Raw genomic sequence first — 17,001 nt, 5'->3', positions numbered from 1 at the left:
TGAGATTGATTGACAACATTGCCCATATATTTAGTATGGTAGCCTGAGCTCTATACCATCTCTACGCGTTTTGAGACCGAAGTCGTTATAGTCAACCGCAATTAGTCGACTATGGCGACCTCTATCTCAAACACTCGCAGTGTACAATTCGTCCCATGCATCCGCATCATAGAATTGTCAACAAAGCCCTTATAGCTTGTATATACTCAGCTATCATCGATATAATGCATTCTGAAACTTACTTTGTATTCATTTTCCAGTAATCTACTCTTGCTCTTCTTTGCTTGGCCTCGATATACTTATGTCACAGGAAACGTTGTAAGCTGCAATGGAGAAACTTCAAGGGGGTCTCTAGAGCGCGGATAGTTGAAGGATAAAATACAAACATGCAATTCCACTCACAGTTTGTATCTCCCCTTTGTCATTTTGGCCAATTTCAGGGCTGTCATCGTATGATTTCCAGATGATACTCGGCGGTACCTGATGTTGGCAGAGGCACTCGGGCATTTTACGGCTAGCGAAGACTCCACTTTCAACCTCATCACCTTATCTGAACATCTCCAACATACCAACTAAAAAAACTGAGTATAGGCCTTTGCCTTATTTAAAGCTCGCAACTATTCCCTCCACATCATTTCTCAAAAGTTCTACAGAACATCTCCAAAAGAGAAAACGCCCCCCCACAAATACACACATATATAATCACAATGGCAACCAATCGCGGCCCCCCCTCCGAGGCAGAGGTCAAAGCCCGCATCATCTCCCACATGAACGCCCAGCACACCCGCGAACTCTCCCACTATCTCCGCCACTACAACGGCCTCTCCCCGCGCGCCGCAGCAGCCTCTCCCGCCATCCAGGATCTCGACTTTGACGGAATGACCCTCAAGACCAGCAACGGCACCACCTACAGCGTCCCCTTCTCCCCTCCCCTGACGTCCTGGGCCGAGGCGCGCGACCGCGTCATCGCCATGGACGAAACCGCCCGCGAGGCCCTCGGCCTCAGCAACATTTACATCAACGAGTACGCCGTGCAGCAAGGCTTCGACTGGGCGCCGTTCTTCGGCGTCATCTTCTACTACTTCTGCGCCATGGGCTTGCCGTGGCTTGAGCCGGGAAGCGTCCCGTGGGAGGTCCTCAAGGTGGTGTTTCCAGGAGGGCCTGAGTGGTTTCGGTGGATTGTCAAGGCCATTTTCTGGCCGGTTGTTGGGATCCATGTGACAGAGGCGTTTCTGCTTGACCGATGGAGGCTGCAGAAGCACAGCGTGGCGAGGTGGTCTCGAGTGTGGTGGATGTGGGAGGTTACTATTTTCTGTGAGGGCTTGACATCATGGAAGAGATTTGATAGGCTGGTTGCCGAGAAGAAGGCTGAGAAGGAGGCCAAGAAGAACTGATGCTCTGTGTATGTATGCTCCAACAGCAAAACATGGCGCAACACGGCATTGAAGTTTAGAACATTTCTATGATGGGAGTCTATGCGACTGTCATCTAAATAGCCCGCTGAATCACTATTTTTAGTCGCCGCTCTACATTCTATTGTTCTCCCAATCTTGTAATAGGCGAACTTTACAAATCACCATTATCGTCATATGTGCCTTGCATCGCTTGTGTGCTCACCCATTCCTCGCTGGCCAACCCCCTCAGAAACCTCTCTTCAAGATCGTCAGAGTCCTTGTGATAATCACACGCAAAGTCGCAATCCGGAATTGTTTCCTCGCCAAAATATTTGCATATAGAGGCATGTCGGCACGCAGATATGTTTTCGCAGTATTGTGCCAACGCTTGAAGGCTGGTTAGCCGCGCTTGGTAATTTGCATCCATCTGAGCGTCGCTCTTTATCATCCGGCTGGCTCGTTCGAGATCCTCCCGGCTGTAGTATAAGAAACAATATCCGGCGTTGCCGTCACGCCCTGCCCGGCCGACTTCCTGATAATACCCCTCAAAGGACTTGGGAAGCCGCCAGTGCACAACGAAACGTACATTATCCTTGTTGATCCCCATGCCAAACGCCGTTGTAGCTACAATGATATCGTAGCCTTTCTCATTGTTGATCCAGTTGGCCAAAGTGTCTTCTTTAACCTCACTGGGCAGTTTGGCATGAAAAGGTCGAGCGCCAATTCCTGCGTCTCGGAGACTGGCTGCGAGTGACTCGCACTCGCCTCGAGATGTCGTATATATGATGCCCGAAACATTCTTAGTCCTTTCGCGCAACTCGACCAGCTCGCTCTGCCGCGGTTCAGCACGTCTACGATCATATACTCCTTGTATCCACGTCAAGAAGTCTGAGAGACGGTTGTCGTCTTCATCCTTTGTATATCTTATTTCTAAATGGAGATTGCCTCGCTCTGGACTCATCAAAAAGGTCTTAATTTTTTCTGGTGTAGCGTCGAGACGCAAGATCTTGAGGATGTCCTGCCGCACCTGGGCGTTTGCTGTCGCTGTAAGGCACATAATGGGTACATCAGGGAATGTCTCCCGAAACCAGGACAGCCGCTTGAAGTCTTTTCTGAAATCGTGGCCCCATTCCGATATGCAGTGAGCTTCGTCAATGGCAATGCGAGCAAGTTCCTTCTGCCTGTAGACAAGCTGTAGGGTTGTACGGAAGCGCGAGCCAGAACAGAGCTCCGGAGTTACATAGAGAAGCCTGGTTTTTGGGTGACCGGTCTCTAGGTCACGCTGTATGCGGTCTTTCTCCTCCCGCGGCGTGTTGCTGTTTAGAGAGCTGGCGTCGATACCTTCAGCCCTCAAAGCCTCAACTTGATTAATCTATGAGGAGCGTCCTTAGCCACTACAGGACACCGAGTGCGCTTATCAGGAAGGAAAAAGATGGGAAACCGTCAAACCTACCATTAAACTTAATAAAGGCGACACGACAATGGTAACTGATAAGACTCAGTGTCAGTTTGCCTCATTCTCTGTCGTCTGGAATATATGAGACGCGTCTGGTCCAACTCACTGCCTTGGTCGATCACGGCGGGGAGCTGGAAGCACAGGCTCTTGCCAAACGACGTTGCTGCTTGGACGTAGACATCATAGCCGTCGAGCGCTGCCTCGATGATTTCACGCTGATGGGGTCTTGTGAGAAGCGTCAGCTGAGTCCGGTTCAGCTCGCTTATATGAATCCATCAGGTACTACACGTAAACTCACCTAAAGTCTTCCTTGTGGAACTGCCGCCGGAGAGTGAATCCGATATCTGTGCATGAATCTGCCCTTTGCAGGGGGGCCATGGCAGAGAGGATCTAAGCTTGGCAACAGCGGTGGCGAGCAGAAGCTGGCATTGGCGGCGAAATAGACGATTCCGTGGGTGAGTGGCTATGCGGCATCGAGATTGCGGCGCATGTGTGGATTGATGGTTTTGGCAGCTGTTCACAGGGTGATGCCTTAATGCTAGTCGCTCGCGGTAGAAGTATTTTGACGCTCTTCTAGAACGCGCAGGGCCAGCTTCCACGGGGGTGCGGAATATGGAGAACGGGACATGACTAAAGCCTGCTGAACGGATATTAATAGAAGTGCTAAGTGGCCCAGGCACGTGCATCAGGGATCTCAGCTAAACATCAATTGATACGACTTGGGCGACCGGTCTAGATATTGCAGTGTAACTGTTTCTAACAAGCTCTCATTTACTCTTCTAGATTTGGTGCCTCTCACAAGGTTGCACCATTCAGGTGACGATATGCCCTGTGTAAGTTACGGCCTCCCAAAGGATCATCTTGTGGTGCCTGAGCCAAGCACAACGTTAACAACGTTCAGCCTGGAATACCGTTTAGCGCAGTTCCCCACAAGCATGGCGGCCTGTTAGCGTCTCCTCTTTTTCACAGCTTTTTTCTTCTTGCTTTTGCCCCAGCTGAACTCATTCCTGCGGCGACGGCGACGGCAGCGGCCGCAGCGCAGCAAGCGAAAAGCATGAGTGCCATACGTGGAAAATACCTAGGTAGGTCAAGCACGGAGTAATACCCGTCATAGCTACTCAGATGTAAATGGCACATGTACCTTGTCTTGTCATGGGCGGCGCAATTGGCTTGTTAAATTGAGAAACTCTACTTCAATCTAACCAGGGACACGTAGTATGGCTGTTGTACCCGCATCCGGAAACAGCATACATGTATAGAGGAATAGAGCAATTCTCGCGGCGCTGCCGGCAGAGGCCGTAGCTTGGAACCGCGCATGAGAGTATTGACACGTAGAAGTTAGGTACGTCTTGATAATGCTGGTCTCCGTTAACTGGCTCTCCATAACCGTAGTACACACATCTGAGATGGAAAAGGGGCCAGTCGACGAACATGTACAAGCTACTGAAGCAATATCAACCTCTGCCGTAGAATCGACGGGTATCTGCTACTCCAGATCACGCCCGCACCGCTTCCCGCGCTCGTGCTAGCGGACTTGCGAGTCAATATTTACATGTCAATATGTTATGCAAGTCCGGGAGCATGCTGCGGAGTGCTCCGCGTACAGTATCGCGAGATGCGAGCGCCGAAAGGGCCTTACAGTGCTGGCATCGACGCTACATTCGCCCACCGCGGCATATGCTCCGTCGACAACCCAGGACGAACGAGAACAAAACGGCAAACCAGGGCCTACCACGACAAGATCACGATCCGGCTCAAGCTCACATGCTGCCCATCACTTCCAAAACAGCACCGACAGACCCAAAAGTCCCCTATCAGGGCTCCTCTGAAGGCGCTGTGGCTGCACCCTCGCAGTGGCCCTCGCACTGTCCGCGCCAACCACCGCTGCCCATCCCGCTAGTGTTTCAGGGGCTCTAAACGGAACCTTGAGCAGGACCCCCAAGCCAAAGTCTATCCGCCCACGTTAGTGCGAGCCTCACGTCCGTCCAGAGCCAAAGCAAAAGCACACGTCCTACGACCGGCTTCCTCAACCTCTCCCGCTGTTCCCTTCCCCAGGGCGAATCCGCGCGCGATATCTTGTCCAGTTTTAGGCGCCTAGACCGGCTTGATCACGATGATCTCACGTGTTTCGCCTGATCATTCGTCGCAGCCCCGATCTGCTTAAACGCACAACCCCCCGGATTTCTAAGGCGAGAGGGCTCGAGAAAAGAGAGGGGTGCTCTGAAACATTTTACACGGTCAAGCGCCTCGGCCCTTGAGCTCCAACAGCGCCTCTTCGCGGTGCCTTGAGCACGTGTGCGCTCGAGTATACGTGCGACGAGAAGACGAGTGTTAAAGAAAGAAACAAGAAAAGAAGAAGGAAAAGAAGAAGAAGGGCCGGTTAAGACGCCATGGAGCGACCCGACCGAATGCCTGCCAACGGCATGGGCAACGGCCCTGGAGCTGCTCCTGGACCCCCCGCCACTGCACCTCCGGCTCTCAGGGGCACTGGCGCAGGCACTCCCGATAATAACGTCCCGTCTCAGGCTCGCCGTCCTCTTCTCACCACGACTGCTGCTCCTCCAACCGGCCAGCCGCCGCCCATGATGCCGCTTCCGCCTCTGCCCAACGGTCGAAATGGCCCGTCTCCCAATGGCAACTCGCCCGCGACGCCCGTTCTGACGGTGGCGCAGGTCATCGGCCTGACACGCGAGGCGATGAGACATGCTCTTGAAAACGAGAGCCAGGCCGTCGATGTTGGCCCGGGCCTCAAGTCGGGCGTGACCATCGACTTGAGCCGCAAGGGCATTCAGAAACTTCCCGAAGAGGTGGTTGATATAGTCAAGAACGAGCTAGAACGGTGAGCAACCCAATAAGAAAAAGGAAGAAAGGAACTAGGGATTGAAGGAGAAGAAATAAATGACACGGGGGAAAAAGGAAAAAAGAAAAAAGAAAAAAAAAACGACTTGTTTGCTGACTGCTGTGTGTTACGATACAGGCTCGCTCTATCACACAACCAACTTTCCTCCTTGCCAGCCCGATTTGCCGAGTGCGTGTCGCTTCGATATCTCAACATCAGAGGCAACCAGATCAAAGAGTTTCCCTTACCTGTACGACGACCCATGCCTCCCTTTGTTTTGTCTTACCAATGCATGATGAATCAGGCTAACACAAGTCATTAGCTTTGCGAGCTCAAATCCCTCGAAATCCTCGATCTCGGCCGCAATCAGCTGCGAGTTTTGCCGCCGGATATCGCAAAGCTCACGTCTCTCAAGGTTCTTTCGATCCCAAAGAACCAAATCCGGGAGCTGCCCGTATGCTTGGCAGAAATGACTTCGCTCCAAGTCCTCAAATTTGAAGGGAACCCTATCAGCTTTCCCCCACGGGATGCGCTGCAAATACCATCTTCAAGCCCCTCCAACGAGGGGTCTGGACGAGAGGGCGAGGTGTCGGAAGTGACCATTACGGCACAGATTAAGAAGTTTATGAAGTTGCACATCATTAGCGGTCGCGATGCTGAGGCGACTGGGGACGAATCCAGCGAGGACACCAATACTCCTCGACCGCACCTACGACGCGTGCCAAGCGGTCGGTTCCCTATCAAAGTAAGCAGTTCCGATGCGTCGGACATGCGGACACCTAATATTGGATCACGACCACCTCCCCCTATACCGTCACGGTCACATTATCGGGGTCTTTCTCAGCAGAATACGTCTACCCGTCGTCCGGGTGTCCTGCCTTTGACCATCGGAAACATCAGCGAGCGCGGACGCAGCAACTCCGAGACGCTGATGCACTCGGAGAGATCAAGCAGCCGCCAGCGTCGCATGGGAATACTCGCGAAGAAGGCCACATCGGATCTGGGCACGCTTGATGAGGTTGAGGGCAACAACAGGTTGAGCCACTACCGAGGGCTGAGCCACGGCTCTGCCATGCAGCAGGGCAATCAAACGGTACCATCTAAGAGCCCAGCAACGCCTACCGATTCTCTTCAGCGACCGGTTTACGTTCGAAGACTCTCGGTCCTCCCCGAGCGCCGCCGAGAGTCTAGGATTTTCGACCCCGTGATTGAGGCTGCCAAGGGCATCCTCTACTCGGTGTTCCAAATCCACCCCATGATTCAGATGCTCATGACGCTGACCAATGACGGATCTGCAAAACGCTCAAGCCTTGAAATCGTATTTTACAACACCAATTCTCATGTTGAGGAGCTGGAGCAGGAAATCCAGAAGCACGACATGGCCATGGCAGAAGAGGAAGAGCAGACCTTTGGGGACAATGCCAATGTACACCGCGCTTGTCAGACTCTTGTCGGGGCGTATGGCCATGTTTGCACGCTATTGGCTGATAACATCGATACCTTTGTCAACAATGGAGATGCTCGATATATTCGGACGCTTTTGATGTTGATTTACAACAGTATAATGGAGCTTCGCGTCACTCTCTCCTCCGTCTCCACCGAGCACAACAAGCATCACCTGTCTGCGATGGATGTCCCCGACACCAGCAATACAATCAAGCCGTACTTCCGAGAAGCATCTACTGCCGCCCCTCCGCCTCCACGGCCAGCGGGTCTTCGAAACCGTAGCGAACCAGCCATACACAACCCAAGCAACCTCAGAGTGGCAACCGACATACCCGTTCCATACCAAAACGGAGGCACGCGCACTGCTAGGCTTGCATCAGCGACACCCAGATCCAACGACTCGTTTCAGTCGTTTAGCCGGGACATCACCTCCGATTTCTCCGAAGAAGATACTCAGTTTGATAAAATATATCTGGCCCTGCAAAAGTCAACCGACACTGTTGTGCACATTTTACCGAATTTCAACGTTCAATTGACGGGAGGAATCCGAAATGCGATACAGCAGCGGGCCCCAAGTGCCATGATACGAGACTGGAAGAATCTCATTGCAATGTGCAATGACGCTATCCAGCAGACAGAGATTTTAAAGCATCGACTGTCTCTCATCAAGCTAAAGGACCCGGGAGTGCGCTCTCACGCCGGATTCTGGAATCTCTGCAGCAATTTCATCTCAGCATGGGCAAAGATGGCGTCCAAGATCAAATCCGAGATCAATACCATCCCCTTGCCGCCTGACACTAGAGCTCGATTGCGGCCTGTCCATCAGAGCATGAAAGAGTTGAGCATCATCATCATGAACTCTCCCTGGAGCTACATTTTGAGACCCGCTGGCGTTGGACCAGGCATCCTATCGCCCACCACGCCGCAAGTTCCCATCACTCCTCAGAGCGCGGCTCTTGGCCCGGCCATGCAAGCTACCGTTGCCACGCCACAGACAGGGTCTTTTGCGGCTGTTTTCCAAGGCAACGTCTTTGATCGCGCAGACACACTCATGGCCAACGGCGGCATTTCCATGTCTCGCAACGGAACCATGTCGAGGGGCCATTCTGGGTTTAATTCGCTATCATCGATTTCGTCCATGTCATCAGACGGCGTACCGACTCCGTCCTCAGCCTTTAGTCCTAATGTTCAGCTAGGACCTGCGCCATTTCGCCTTAACGGAAGCAAAGTAACCCTTTGAAGCTCATCCGATCTTCCTATTTTTTTTTTCTCCTTTTCCACTCAGATGTCAAAAATCGGTTTATTACTATTGATTTATTTATTCTCTTTTTACTATTTTTTTTTATTATCTCGTTTCCCTCTTCTGCGTTTGGATCTTACCAAATTGCTTTGATCGATAAAGAGGGATTCTTGCATAGCACGTACTTGACGGATTTTACGAATGATTACAATTGTTATTTTTGGAACAAAAAAATGTTGGCTTGAGAACGAAATGCTGTTACGTTTTTATTCTTTTCTTTTTCTTGCATAGCCCTGGAGTTTAATGGCTTTGTTACGAACGAATGTGTATTCCTGATGGGCATTGATCAGAAAAGATGGGAAGAGGGGAAGTTATTTCAACAAGTCAAGAAAGAGATCAGCCCTCCAACACCACCAGTTTGCCTTTGGAAGGGAACACATCCGCAACTCTAGGGCAAAACGATACCATGATGAAACAAAGTTACTTATTTTTGTAGAGGATAGATATATGGGAAGTACAGAGCGTTGGTGTATATTATAATTACCTTGTCTAATCCATTTTTTTTTTTTTTTTTCCCTCTTTGAAGAGTTATCTGCTATTTATTGATGGACAGGGCGCGGGAATGTTGGGGAATTTTAGAGATGAGGGACAAAACTGTATTGAAGATGAAGCTTGTGTTTTGAAAGGAGCTCGTGACCCCGAGATCTCGTGATTGTGTTTCATACAAGCGTAAACAGAGAGCTGCTTTGGTTCAAACAGTGTGATAGCAGCACTTGATAGGTAGTACATCCTTGTTAGGAGGTGGTTGCAAGTACATGCATGCAGCTCAAAACAGGGCGTGATATGCAGACTTAAACGCCGACCTTGCATGACAAACCCCCACAGCACCTTTTAACCTGCATGATGTCAGGTAGGCACATGTATATATTGGCTAAGACGTTTGGATGGCCTTGACGGCGCTTTTTAGAACCTTACATTGCCGATGGGGTGTCGGGATTGGATTGATGGGAGTGATGCTGCATCTGACTTTTACCTTGTTGCTACAGTGAACATTGAGAATCTGAGAAAATACAGCAAGTGCCGAGGAATACAATACCATCGCAGCGCAAAATGTCGACTTCATCATCCATCGATGCCCTGCGGAGGCTCGCAAACCGCAGCAACAGCAATAACAATAACGCTTCATCCAGTAGCAGCAACGCCAACGCCAACAAAAAGAGCATCAACAGCGTGCCACCCGCAGTCGCCTCCTCTTCCTCATCCTCCGCCCAGCCTCGCTGGTTCGCCCAGTCAGCCTCGTCGCCCTCCATCTCCTCCACCACCGCCCCCGTCGCAGCCTCGCCCGCCCTCCAGCCCACGCTGCCATCCGCCGAGACGCAGCGCCACGTCGCCGAGGCCCGCGCCGCCGTCGTCGCGTCAATGGGCAACATGCTCGACTCGGAGCTGCAGTCGCGCGCGGGCATCCTGCACCAGAACGCGGCGGCGCTGGAGAAGCAGGAGCGCGACGTGCTGCGCGCAACGGAGGGGCTGCGGCGGGAGACGGTGAAGCTCAAGGCCGAGGCGGACAAGGCGGCGCGCAAGGTCAAGGAGCTGGGCAATGTGCAGAACTGGGCGGAGGTGCTGGAGAGGGGGTTTCTGGTGCTGGAGGAGACGGTGCGGCTGGCGAATGAGGGGGATGATGAGGACGGGAGTGAGGGGAGCTGTAGCTGTAGCGAGTGCGGGAGGGGAGACTCTGGTGAGGGCAGTGATGGAGAGGGTGACGAAGGCGATGGTCGTGATCGTGGTGATGGTGTTGATGATATTGGGGCCAGGATGGACGTGGACACCATGTCGGATGCCAGTCGAAGCCTGATGGAGCTGGCCTCGAGCACCGGCACGGGCCGGGCAAAGGGATCAGAAACGGCTTCGATATCGACTGGATGACTTGATATTACGTATAACGAGTTGTTTAATGAGCAAGGATTCATTTATTTCGTGTCGTACGAGTAGCTATTCCGAAATGTCTGGATTTGGAAATTGCCGGGTATCAAGGCCGCTGTCATTGAAGAACAAAGCCTTCTGCCAAGCCCTATATAAGCACTTATTTTATAGGATTTTGAAGCGTAAGACTTATGCTTAAACAAACGCATGTAGAAGGTGGATTTTTTTTCAAAAGAGGTATTATAAGCTTAATTATATAGCATGTATTTGTCAAACAAGGAGATAACCTTGTAACTTCCTGGCTGGTCTGGAGTCTGAATGTTATATAAAGGGTGTCTTGAGGACGACTATTTTGAACTGTAAATCATTACTTCCATAATCTGTCATTGCACTGAATCGCTCTTCTCGAGATTTACACCTACCAAAATCATGAAATCATCATCCTTTCTGCTCAACATCGCTGCCCTCTGCGGCGCGGCCAACGCCTTTTGGGGCCAAATGGCAGCCGAACCCAAACACGAAGACGAAGGCGGTGTTTATCAATGGGTGCACCTAACCGATTACAACACCGGTTCCAAGTATTCAACTCAGTTGCCTGGTGGTTTTGATGGATGCGCCGCACCATTCGCATGCTATCCTGTGTAAGTTTTGGTCTGCGAATCAATACCTAGGTACATGTTTTGGGGTAATTGACTGGTAAATAGGTTCAGAGAAGACTCTGGTGGAAGCTACAATTTCCACTCCAAGGTTTGGAGGTCTACTGATGGCTGCCATCATATTGATTTCCAAGGAGGTCTTGATGCACATGAAGGATGGTGTTGTGGATCACTCCCCTGTGACTTTTCGGCTTAGAAAGAGCTGGAACTTCTCTCCTCTCAACATTTTTTCTTTTCTGTTGAGAGACGGGAACCAGAATCGAGAAACGGGAAACACACAAGCAAGAGTCTTGTTTGGGAGAGATACGCGATAGTATAGGGGAGTGTACGATATATAGCAAACAACTCTGTTTCTCTATTTTAGCTTTCTAATCTAGTCTCCCCTTTTGCTCGATTTATCATATATGATGGAGATTAATATGACATTGCTCTTTTATACGCCATTCCTCTCCTCTCCATCTGCTAAGCTATAAGAGTCGACACAATGTAGTCTTGCTTACAACAGTCCGGGAAGGATAACAAAGCGCTTCTTCTTGTACTTGTCGCCAAACTCTTTGCGGTATGCCCTTTCCTTGCCCTTGGCCCAGACAAACATTTGCCCCGCACCCATGGCGATAAACAGCGCCACCGACCAGTCGCGGCTCGCAATGATGATGCCAGCCCACGCCAGAATCTCGTACATGTAGTTGGGGCAAGTAACAAGCGAGAAGCCGTAGCCATAGGGGATCTTGCGTTCAGTGCCGCCGGATGACCGCAGGCTGGAGAGGTACAGGTGCACCAGCGCGTTGCTAATCTCGCCAAACAGGTAGAGCACGGTGCCGGCGGCGTCAACAAGAGGCTGGTCTGCGGTGGCAGCCAGCGACCAGGGGCTGTAATAGATGGACCAGGCGCACAGAGCGCCGGAGAAGGCCCAGTAGAAGAAGCTGTTCTTGAAGATGTTGCGCGCGGGCATGGTGTTTGCGGAGAACTTGTGGACGAAGAGCGTCTCAATCTCACGCTTGACAAAGTGCGCCATGATCATACCGAAGCTGAGCCATTGCGAGGGGGACATGGACGGGTCCTTGAGGAGGTACGGCCGGGCGGCGACAGCGAGGCCGTGGATGAGGATGGGGCCGATGTATTCGATGACGAAGACGGTTCTCCAGGCGATTTGGAGGCCTATGGGCGATGTTAGTTAACGGTCAACTCAACAATTGGGTCAAAAACAGAGATGAAGGCTTCATACCGAGATTCTTGACGAGCACTTCGCCCGCATCAGCGACATCCTTATCCTCGGCAATCACCGCCTTGCGGTCCTTGAGCGTCTTCCTCGTCGACGTGTAAAACAGCCCGACGCGGTTGTGGTCGTTGATGCCAGCTTGTTTGGCAATCAGCTTCTTGACATCTTCGACCGTGGCGCCGGCGGGGAGGTCGATTGACGGCGGCAGCTTCTTGATGCCCTGCTTGGGAGCTGTTTTGGGGGGTAGCCAGAAATTAGCCCAACGCTCGCAAACAGCATGTGAATTGCGAATTGCCAATCGAATCAATTCAATGGCAATAGTGAGTACTTACAGCGATTTGTCAGCTTGAGGGTTGTCAGAGAAGCCATCTTGAGGGTCAAGCTGTGGTGTTTACAGAGCTTGACAGGAGAGAGTTGTAGGATTCGTGTTGGGGAAAAAAAGACACCACAACCAAGTATTCCTCGGGATGAGCTACGGCGAGTGGGGTGTTGAGGATGCGGTACGGAAGGGTCAGTAGCGGGGTACGCCGCTGAACACAGATTACGTAGTGAGAGGGAAGTAGCGTTAACTGCCGACCAGGTATCGTGCTGTCGAGTGCAGGGGCAGATCGACAAGGCATTTTAGTACATTTCACATGTCCATACAATATTACTAAAGATATACTCACGATTTACTTTGGGCAATATGATATATAGCAATTTATCTGTAGTGGTACTCGGTTGGATACATATTGCCGAGCCGCTTCCAATGCCGGTAACCGTCAAAGGCTGTCTTTGTCTGCCATAATCGAAGCTATTGTAAGCATTACCAGTGTAGCTTGGGAATGCAGACTACCGGAGCCGAACAATAGAGAACATAAATCATCATAGTTTTGATTAGACACTGCCTTCATAGTCTTGATCTACATTTGTTTGTTTTCGTCCCAGTCTCATAAAGTCATTGTTATAGCTCAGTTTCTTCCCAAATGGCTTAATCAAGTACATATGTGAAACTCTGCACCTTTTATATGACAATGGGCGGGAAGGGAGGGAGAGAAAGAAAAGCTACAGAGTTACAGTTATGGCTGAAGTTGCGCGCTCATCCATTATTGGCTTACACAACCACGTATTTCGTGATACTGGGTGAAAATAACACCTGGCATCTGTAACAGAATAAACGTCAATAATCTGAGTGTAATCAACAACTCAAAGAGTCTTAGGATAAGCGGCCATCACCCTTCAACGGGCAGAATCTAACATGATACCTTGTCTGCAAAAGCATTGATCAGATGGCGACTAAGTGAATTCAACTCCTCTTGCCCGCTCAAGATTCCGTTATTCATCTTTCTAACCGCACCTTGATAGCTACCAGCCCTCATCTAGAGATACCTTCATACCCCACCTAGAGCTTCTTATAAGATTTAACATGCCAGCAAGACAGCACATGCTCATAGAGCTACTTCACGAGCGTATTCCCTACTATTATCCATTTTTACAGTGGAGATACAGTTGCTCTCTCTGCACTGTCAAGCCAGCTGCCAGCTGCCATGCTCTGATACCTCGTAGTTTATGGCTTACGTGTCCAACCAAGAGGAGTCAATATCTGCTCGAAGCAGAGCATGATTCAGACACAGACAAGCTTTGTTTACTTTGGTTCATTCCTCAGCTACTCTCGTGTTCCTCTAGACCCTATCGCGACCTCGCAACTCTAGTCGCATGCGCCCTACCATACTCTTTACCTTTTTTTTTTGGCCACAACCATATAAAATAACTAGTACTCGAATCATGTCGACAGAAAGAAATGATAATGGAGGGATGAATCCAACCGCCGCGCCATTCATCCCATTTGCTTCTCCCCAACCGAGCTTTGCTACCCAACGTCCCAAGAACTCCCGCTCAAGTGTCCCAGATTGGAGGCATGGAAACAAAGAGGCTGCGCGGCGAGCTGGAGATCAGGTAATGTCGAGCGTTCATGGGATAGGATACTCAGCAGCTTGATAGTTCTCTCTCCCTGTCCCCTCTCCCTGTCAATAGTTTCGCTTCATCGATCGCGCGAGCCAGGTGCGAGGTTTCACAGGCCACGCGGCTACTAATTGTGTGCGTGATCAGATGCTTCGTCCTACTGCCCCAATCCTCAGCCAGCCTGTACACCAGAACCCCTCGCCTCGTCGTTTCAAGACTGATTCCTCGGATGGCCTTGCTCAGCATTTCTTCATAAGACGAAGAAGTACAAGACGCACTTCTAGAGCTGGCGGCAGGACCCCTCAGATATCAAAGGCAGACGCAAGTGGCCAAGGGGCTCCAAAGCCTCTTGAAGCCACCCCTAGCCGACAGCATCGCATGCCTAACGAGAAGGCAACAACAGAGACAGAGACAAATAATGGCAGCGCCCCAGAGAAAGTCCGTATCCCACTTTTGCAGACTGGGGACAGTATACTTATCATTGCAGGACTCGCAAACCATGTCTGTGGAGGGCGTGCTGGTGCCAGGCTCAGCGCCAGGCCAGATGCCTCCAAGTGGGCATCCGGCCTATGAATATTCAACTGTTCCTCCGCAGCAACATGGTGGCGACATGATCCATCATCCAAGCCATCCGGTATTGCCTAGTATATATCCTCCTCCCCCTCCTCCGCCGCCGCAAGGAGGTTGCTATCCATTACTTCATATGGTTCCCTACCAAATGGTTCCTAACCCGATAGATCAACCACAACAACCAAATCATTTTGCTTTTGCTTTTCCGGTCGCTTATTGGCCACATAGAGACTTTCCTGGTGGAAATCCCGGCTCTCAGATCGATCAACAGAACCCTGATCCTGATCGAGAGCAGGCGGACCCCAGAAGTTTCGGCCCTCTGACGCACAGTTATCCTTATTTGATGCCATATGTACAGATGCCATATATGCCATCCCATATTTCTGAAGAGCACGCTTGCTTCCCGGTAAGTGGTTCACGGTTCGAAGCTCATCATTCAAGATTTCTCCTTCCGAATTCGCATCGCAAAATATTAAATATGCAGAAGAATATCGATGAGAAAAGAGTAGATCAAAAAAGCCGTATAATCGAGTTCTCTGACGATAGGGCTCCCGATAATGATGCTAAATCATCCATTCATTATCATCAGAACTCCAGAGATAGAGCGAAGCCTCCGTCAGTTGTCGACGGCCCGCAAGCTAAGAGAAAGGCTGGCGAACAAGACTGGCAGCGGTTACAGCAATCCCGCCAGGTGCCTCTCGGCCCTCAGCAACGTCATAGCACCTCAGATCAGCCAACTCAGCAAAGTAAGTCACCTCTACACGAACACCACATCACTGAAATTCAGCAAAGAGCTGACAACAACACCAAAAATAGTCGCTCGGTATCCTACGATGCAGTCAGCGAATGTCATCACCAGTCCATCGTCTAGATTCTCGCGAAGAAGCCATGTTCCCCATAGACCTACCAAGATTCAGACTGCAACCTCAACCGAAGTAGCATCGTGGTCACAGTCGAAGCGATGGGTGAGCTCAGAAAGCAAAGAGCGCCGAGCATTTCAGAAGATGGTTCTCAATCTTCAATTCATGAAGGCTGACCAATCGCCTTTTATCCCAAAGACTCCCGCCGAGTTGACCAAATTCAAAATCTCCCTAGCAGAGGTTAAATGGCAGAAGCTCACCACAGAGGTCAAGCTGCTCGAAGAGAAGAATCGGAATAAAGAACTGGCCAAGGCGTCGGGTTGGATGCCAGTATCCCAGCTACAGGTGCTCCTGTTCAATGGACGGCAAATGGAGGACAAGCTCTCGCCGGTATTCGCTGCTCAGAATTGCTTCAACAAAGAGGACACCGCCAAAGCGTGCCAGCGTGTCGAATGGCCGTCGCTGGCCGAGCTGAAGGAAGAAGGCGATAAACGTGCTAGATTCGGTCGATACCTCCCCCTTCCTCGGATGAACGTCGTCGCTCCCAAGATCCTGGAGAGAGAGCAGCAAAGCGCCTACAAAGCAGACGGATCCATCTTGTAGGAGAAGAAGGCCGTGAAAACTGGATCCTGGAACATCCCACCCGTCACCTCATCATCTGATGAAGACCCGAATGAACAGCCGCCGCAGTTGGAGATTGCTGAGATGAATGGATTTTTAAAGGATTTCATATTGGATATTGAGAGAATAAGCTCGTGAGAAACGCACACATCACGGAAGACGATGCCGGCAAAAGGTGTTGCTGAAGAACATCGAGAAAGAGAAAGTTGAGAGTCAGTTTGCTTTTCGATTAAGGACTAGGACTTTTGGGCTATTGAGAGAGGCGACGTCTCGCATGCACGAAGCAGACGGAAAATGGAGGTCACAGAGACGAGAGGAATGAGAGAAAACATGTACAAGTAAAGCAAATCTGGCTTGATGTAGGACTAAATGAATGAATATGGAAAATTGCAGCTCGGTTTCAATACGAATCGCAATAAATCGTTAACCGCAGTCACTGGCTATCACCCAGCGACAGACGATCTTGACCCGCGATTTCCTCTTTCGAAAAATAAACCGGGGACAAAGCTTAGCGAACAGATACGGATAAATAGTGCTTCCGTTGCCGCACCATAATTTTTCGGTGGCCGAAGAAAAGCCCTTAGGCGAGGTACGTACCGCGGGCTTAGCGCAACCCACAACCACAATTTTCGACCCAATTCAGTCCCTCCACTTCTTCTCAGGCCTGTGTCCAAAAAGTTTCATTCCTTCCACATTCCGACAAATTCGATTGCCCTGGTGAGCACCATTATCATCAGGTAAGTGCTGCAGAATTTTCTTTGAAGGCGGCTTAGGAGTTTCCGTACAGTTCAGCAGGATCAAAAGAATCAATTCACCTCACCACTGTCGTCTTCGATTTG

The 17,001-nt window shown here is 50.7% G+C and overlaps 6 protein-coding genes across 6 annotated transcripts; 5 read left to right on the top strand and 1 right to left on the bottom strand.

Moving 5' to 3' along the window:
* Positions 1–707: 707 nt before the first annotated feature.
* TGAM01_v208275 (hypothetical protein) lies at positions 708–1,394 on the top strand (the record flags this gene model as incomplete). Its single annotated transcript, XM_018807968.1, has 1 exon — positions 708–1,394. The coding sequence occupies one exon, from the start codon at positions 708–710 to the stop codon at positions 1,392–1,394; it is 687 nt and encodes a 228-aa protein (XP_018658873.1).
* Positions 1,395–5,240: 3,846 nt separating this feature from the next.
* Positions 5,241–8,375, top strand: TGAM01_v208274 (hypothetical protein; the record flags this gene model as incomplete). The annotated part of the gene is made up of 3 exons (XM_018807970.1): positions 5,241–5,689; positions 5,828–5,939; positions 6,012–8,375. 3 exons carry the CDS (start codon positions 5,241–5,243, stop codon positions 8,373–8,375), a joined length of 2,925 nt encoding a protein of 974 aa, XP_018658875.1.
* Positions 8,376–9,485: 1,110 nt separating this feature from the next.
* Positions 9,486–10,298, top strand: TGAM01_v208273 (hypothetical protein; the record flags this gene model as incomplete). Its single annotated transcript, XM_018807971.1, has 1 exon — positions 9,486–10,298. One exon carries the CDS (start codon positions 9,486–9,488, stop codon positions 10,296–10,298), a length of 813 nt encoding a protein of 270 aa, XP_018658876.1.
* A 426-nt stretch (positions 10,299–10,724) lies between these two features.
* Positions 10,725–11,147, top strand: TGAM01_v208272 (hypothetical protein; the record flags this gene model as incomplete). The annotated part of the gene is made up of 2 exons (XM_018807972.1): positions 10,725–10,936; positions 11,000–11,147. 2 exons carry the CDS (start codon positions 10,725–10,727, stop codon positions 11,145–11,147), a joined length of 360 nt encoding a protein of 119 aa, XP_018658877.1.
* A 300-nt stretch (positions 11,148–11,447) lies between these two features.
* On the bottom strand, positions 11,448–12,539 carry TGAM01_v208271 (hypothetical protein; the record flags this gene model as incomplete). Its single annotated transcript, XM_018807973.1, has 3 exons — positions 11,448–12,109; positions 12,177–12,401; positions 12,503–12,539. The coding sequence occupies 3 exons, from the start codon at positions 12,537–12,539 to the stop codon at positions 11,448–11,450; spliced, it is 924 nt and encodes a 307-aa protein (XP_018658878.1).
* A 1,719-nt stretch (positions 12,540–14,258) lies between these two features.
* Positions 14,259–16,144, top strand: TGAM01_v208270 (hypothetical protein; the record flags this gene model as incomplete). The annotated part of the gene is made up of 4 exons (XM_024550293.1): positions 14,259–14,549; positions 14,599–15,087; positions 15,166–15,427; positions 15,498–16,144. 4 exons carry the CDS (start codon positions 14,259–14,261, stop codon positions 16,142–16,144), a joined length of 1,689 nt encoding a protein of 562 aa, XP_024404950.1.
* Between the last annotated feature and the right edge of the window lie 857 nt (positions 16,145–17,001).

This window comes from Trichoderma gamsii, assembly GCF_001481775.2.
Source record: "Trichoderma gamsii strain T6085 chromosome Unknown Scaffold_34.2, whole genome shotgun sequence".
Lineage (NCBI taxonomy): Eukaryota > Fungi > Ascomycota > Sordariomycetes > Hypocreales > Hypocreaceae > Trichoderma > Trichoderma gamsii.
Note: the sequence above shows the minus strand (reverse complement) of the source record. Positions and strands in the feature narration are given on the sequence as shown.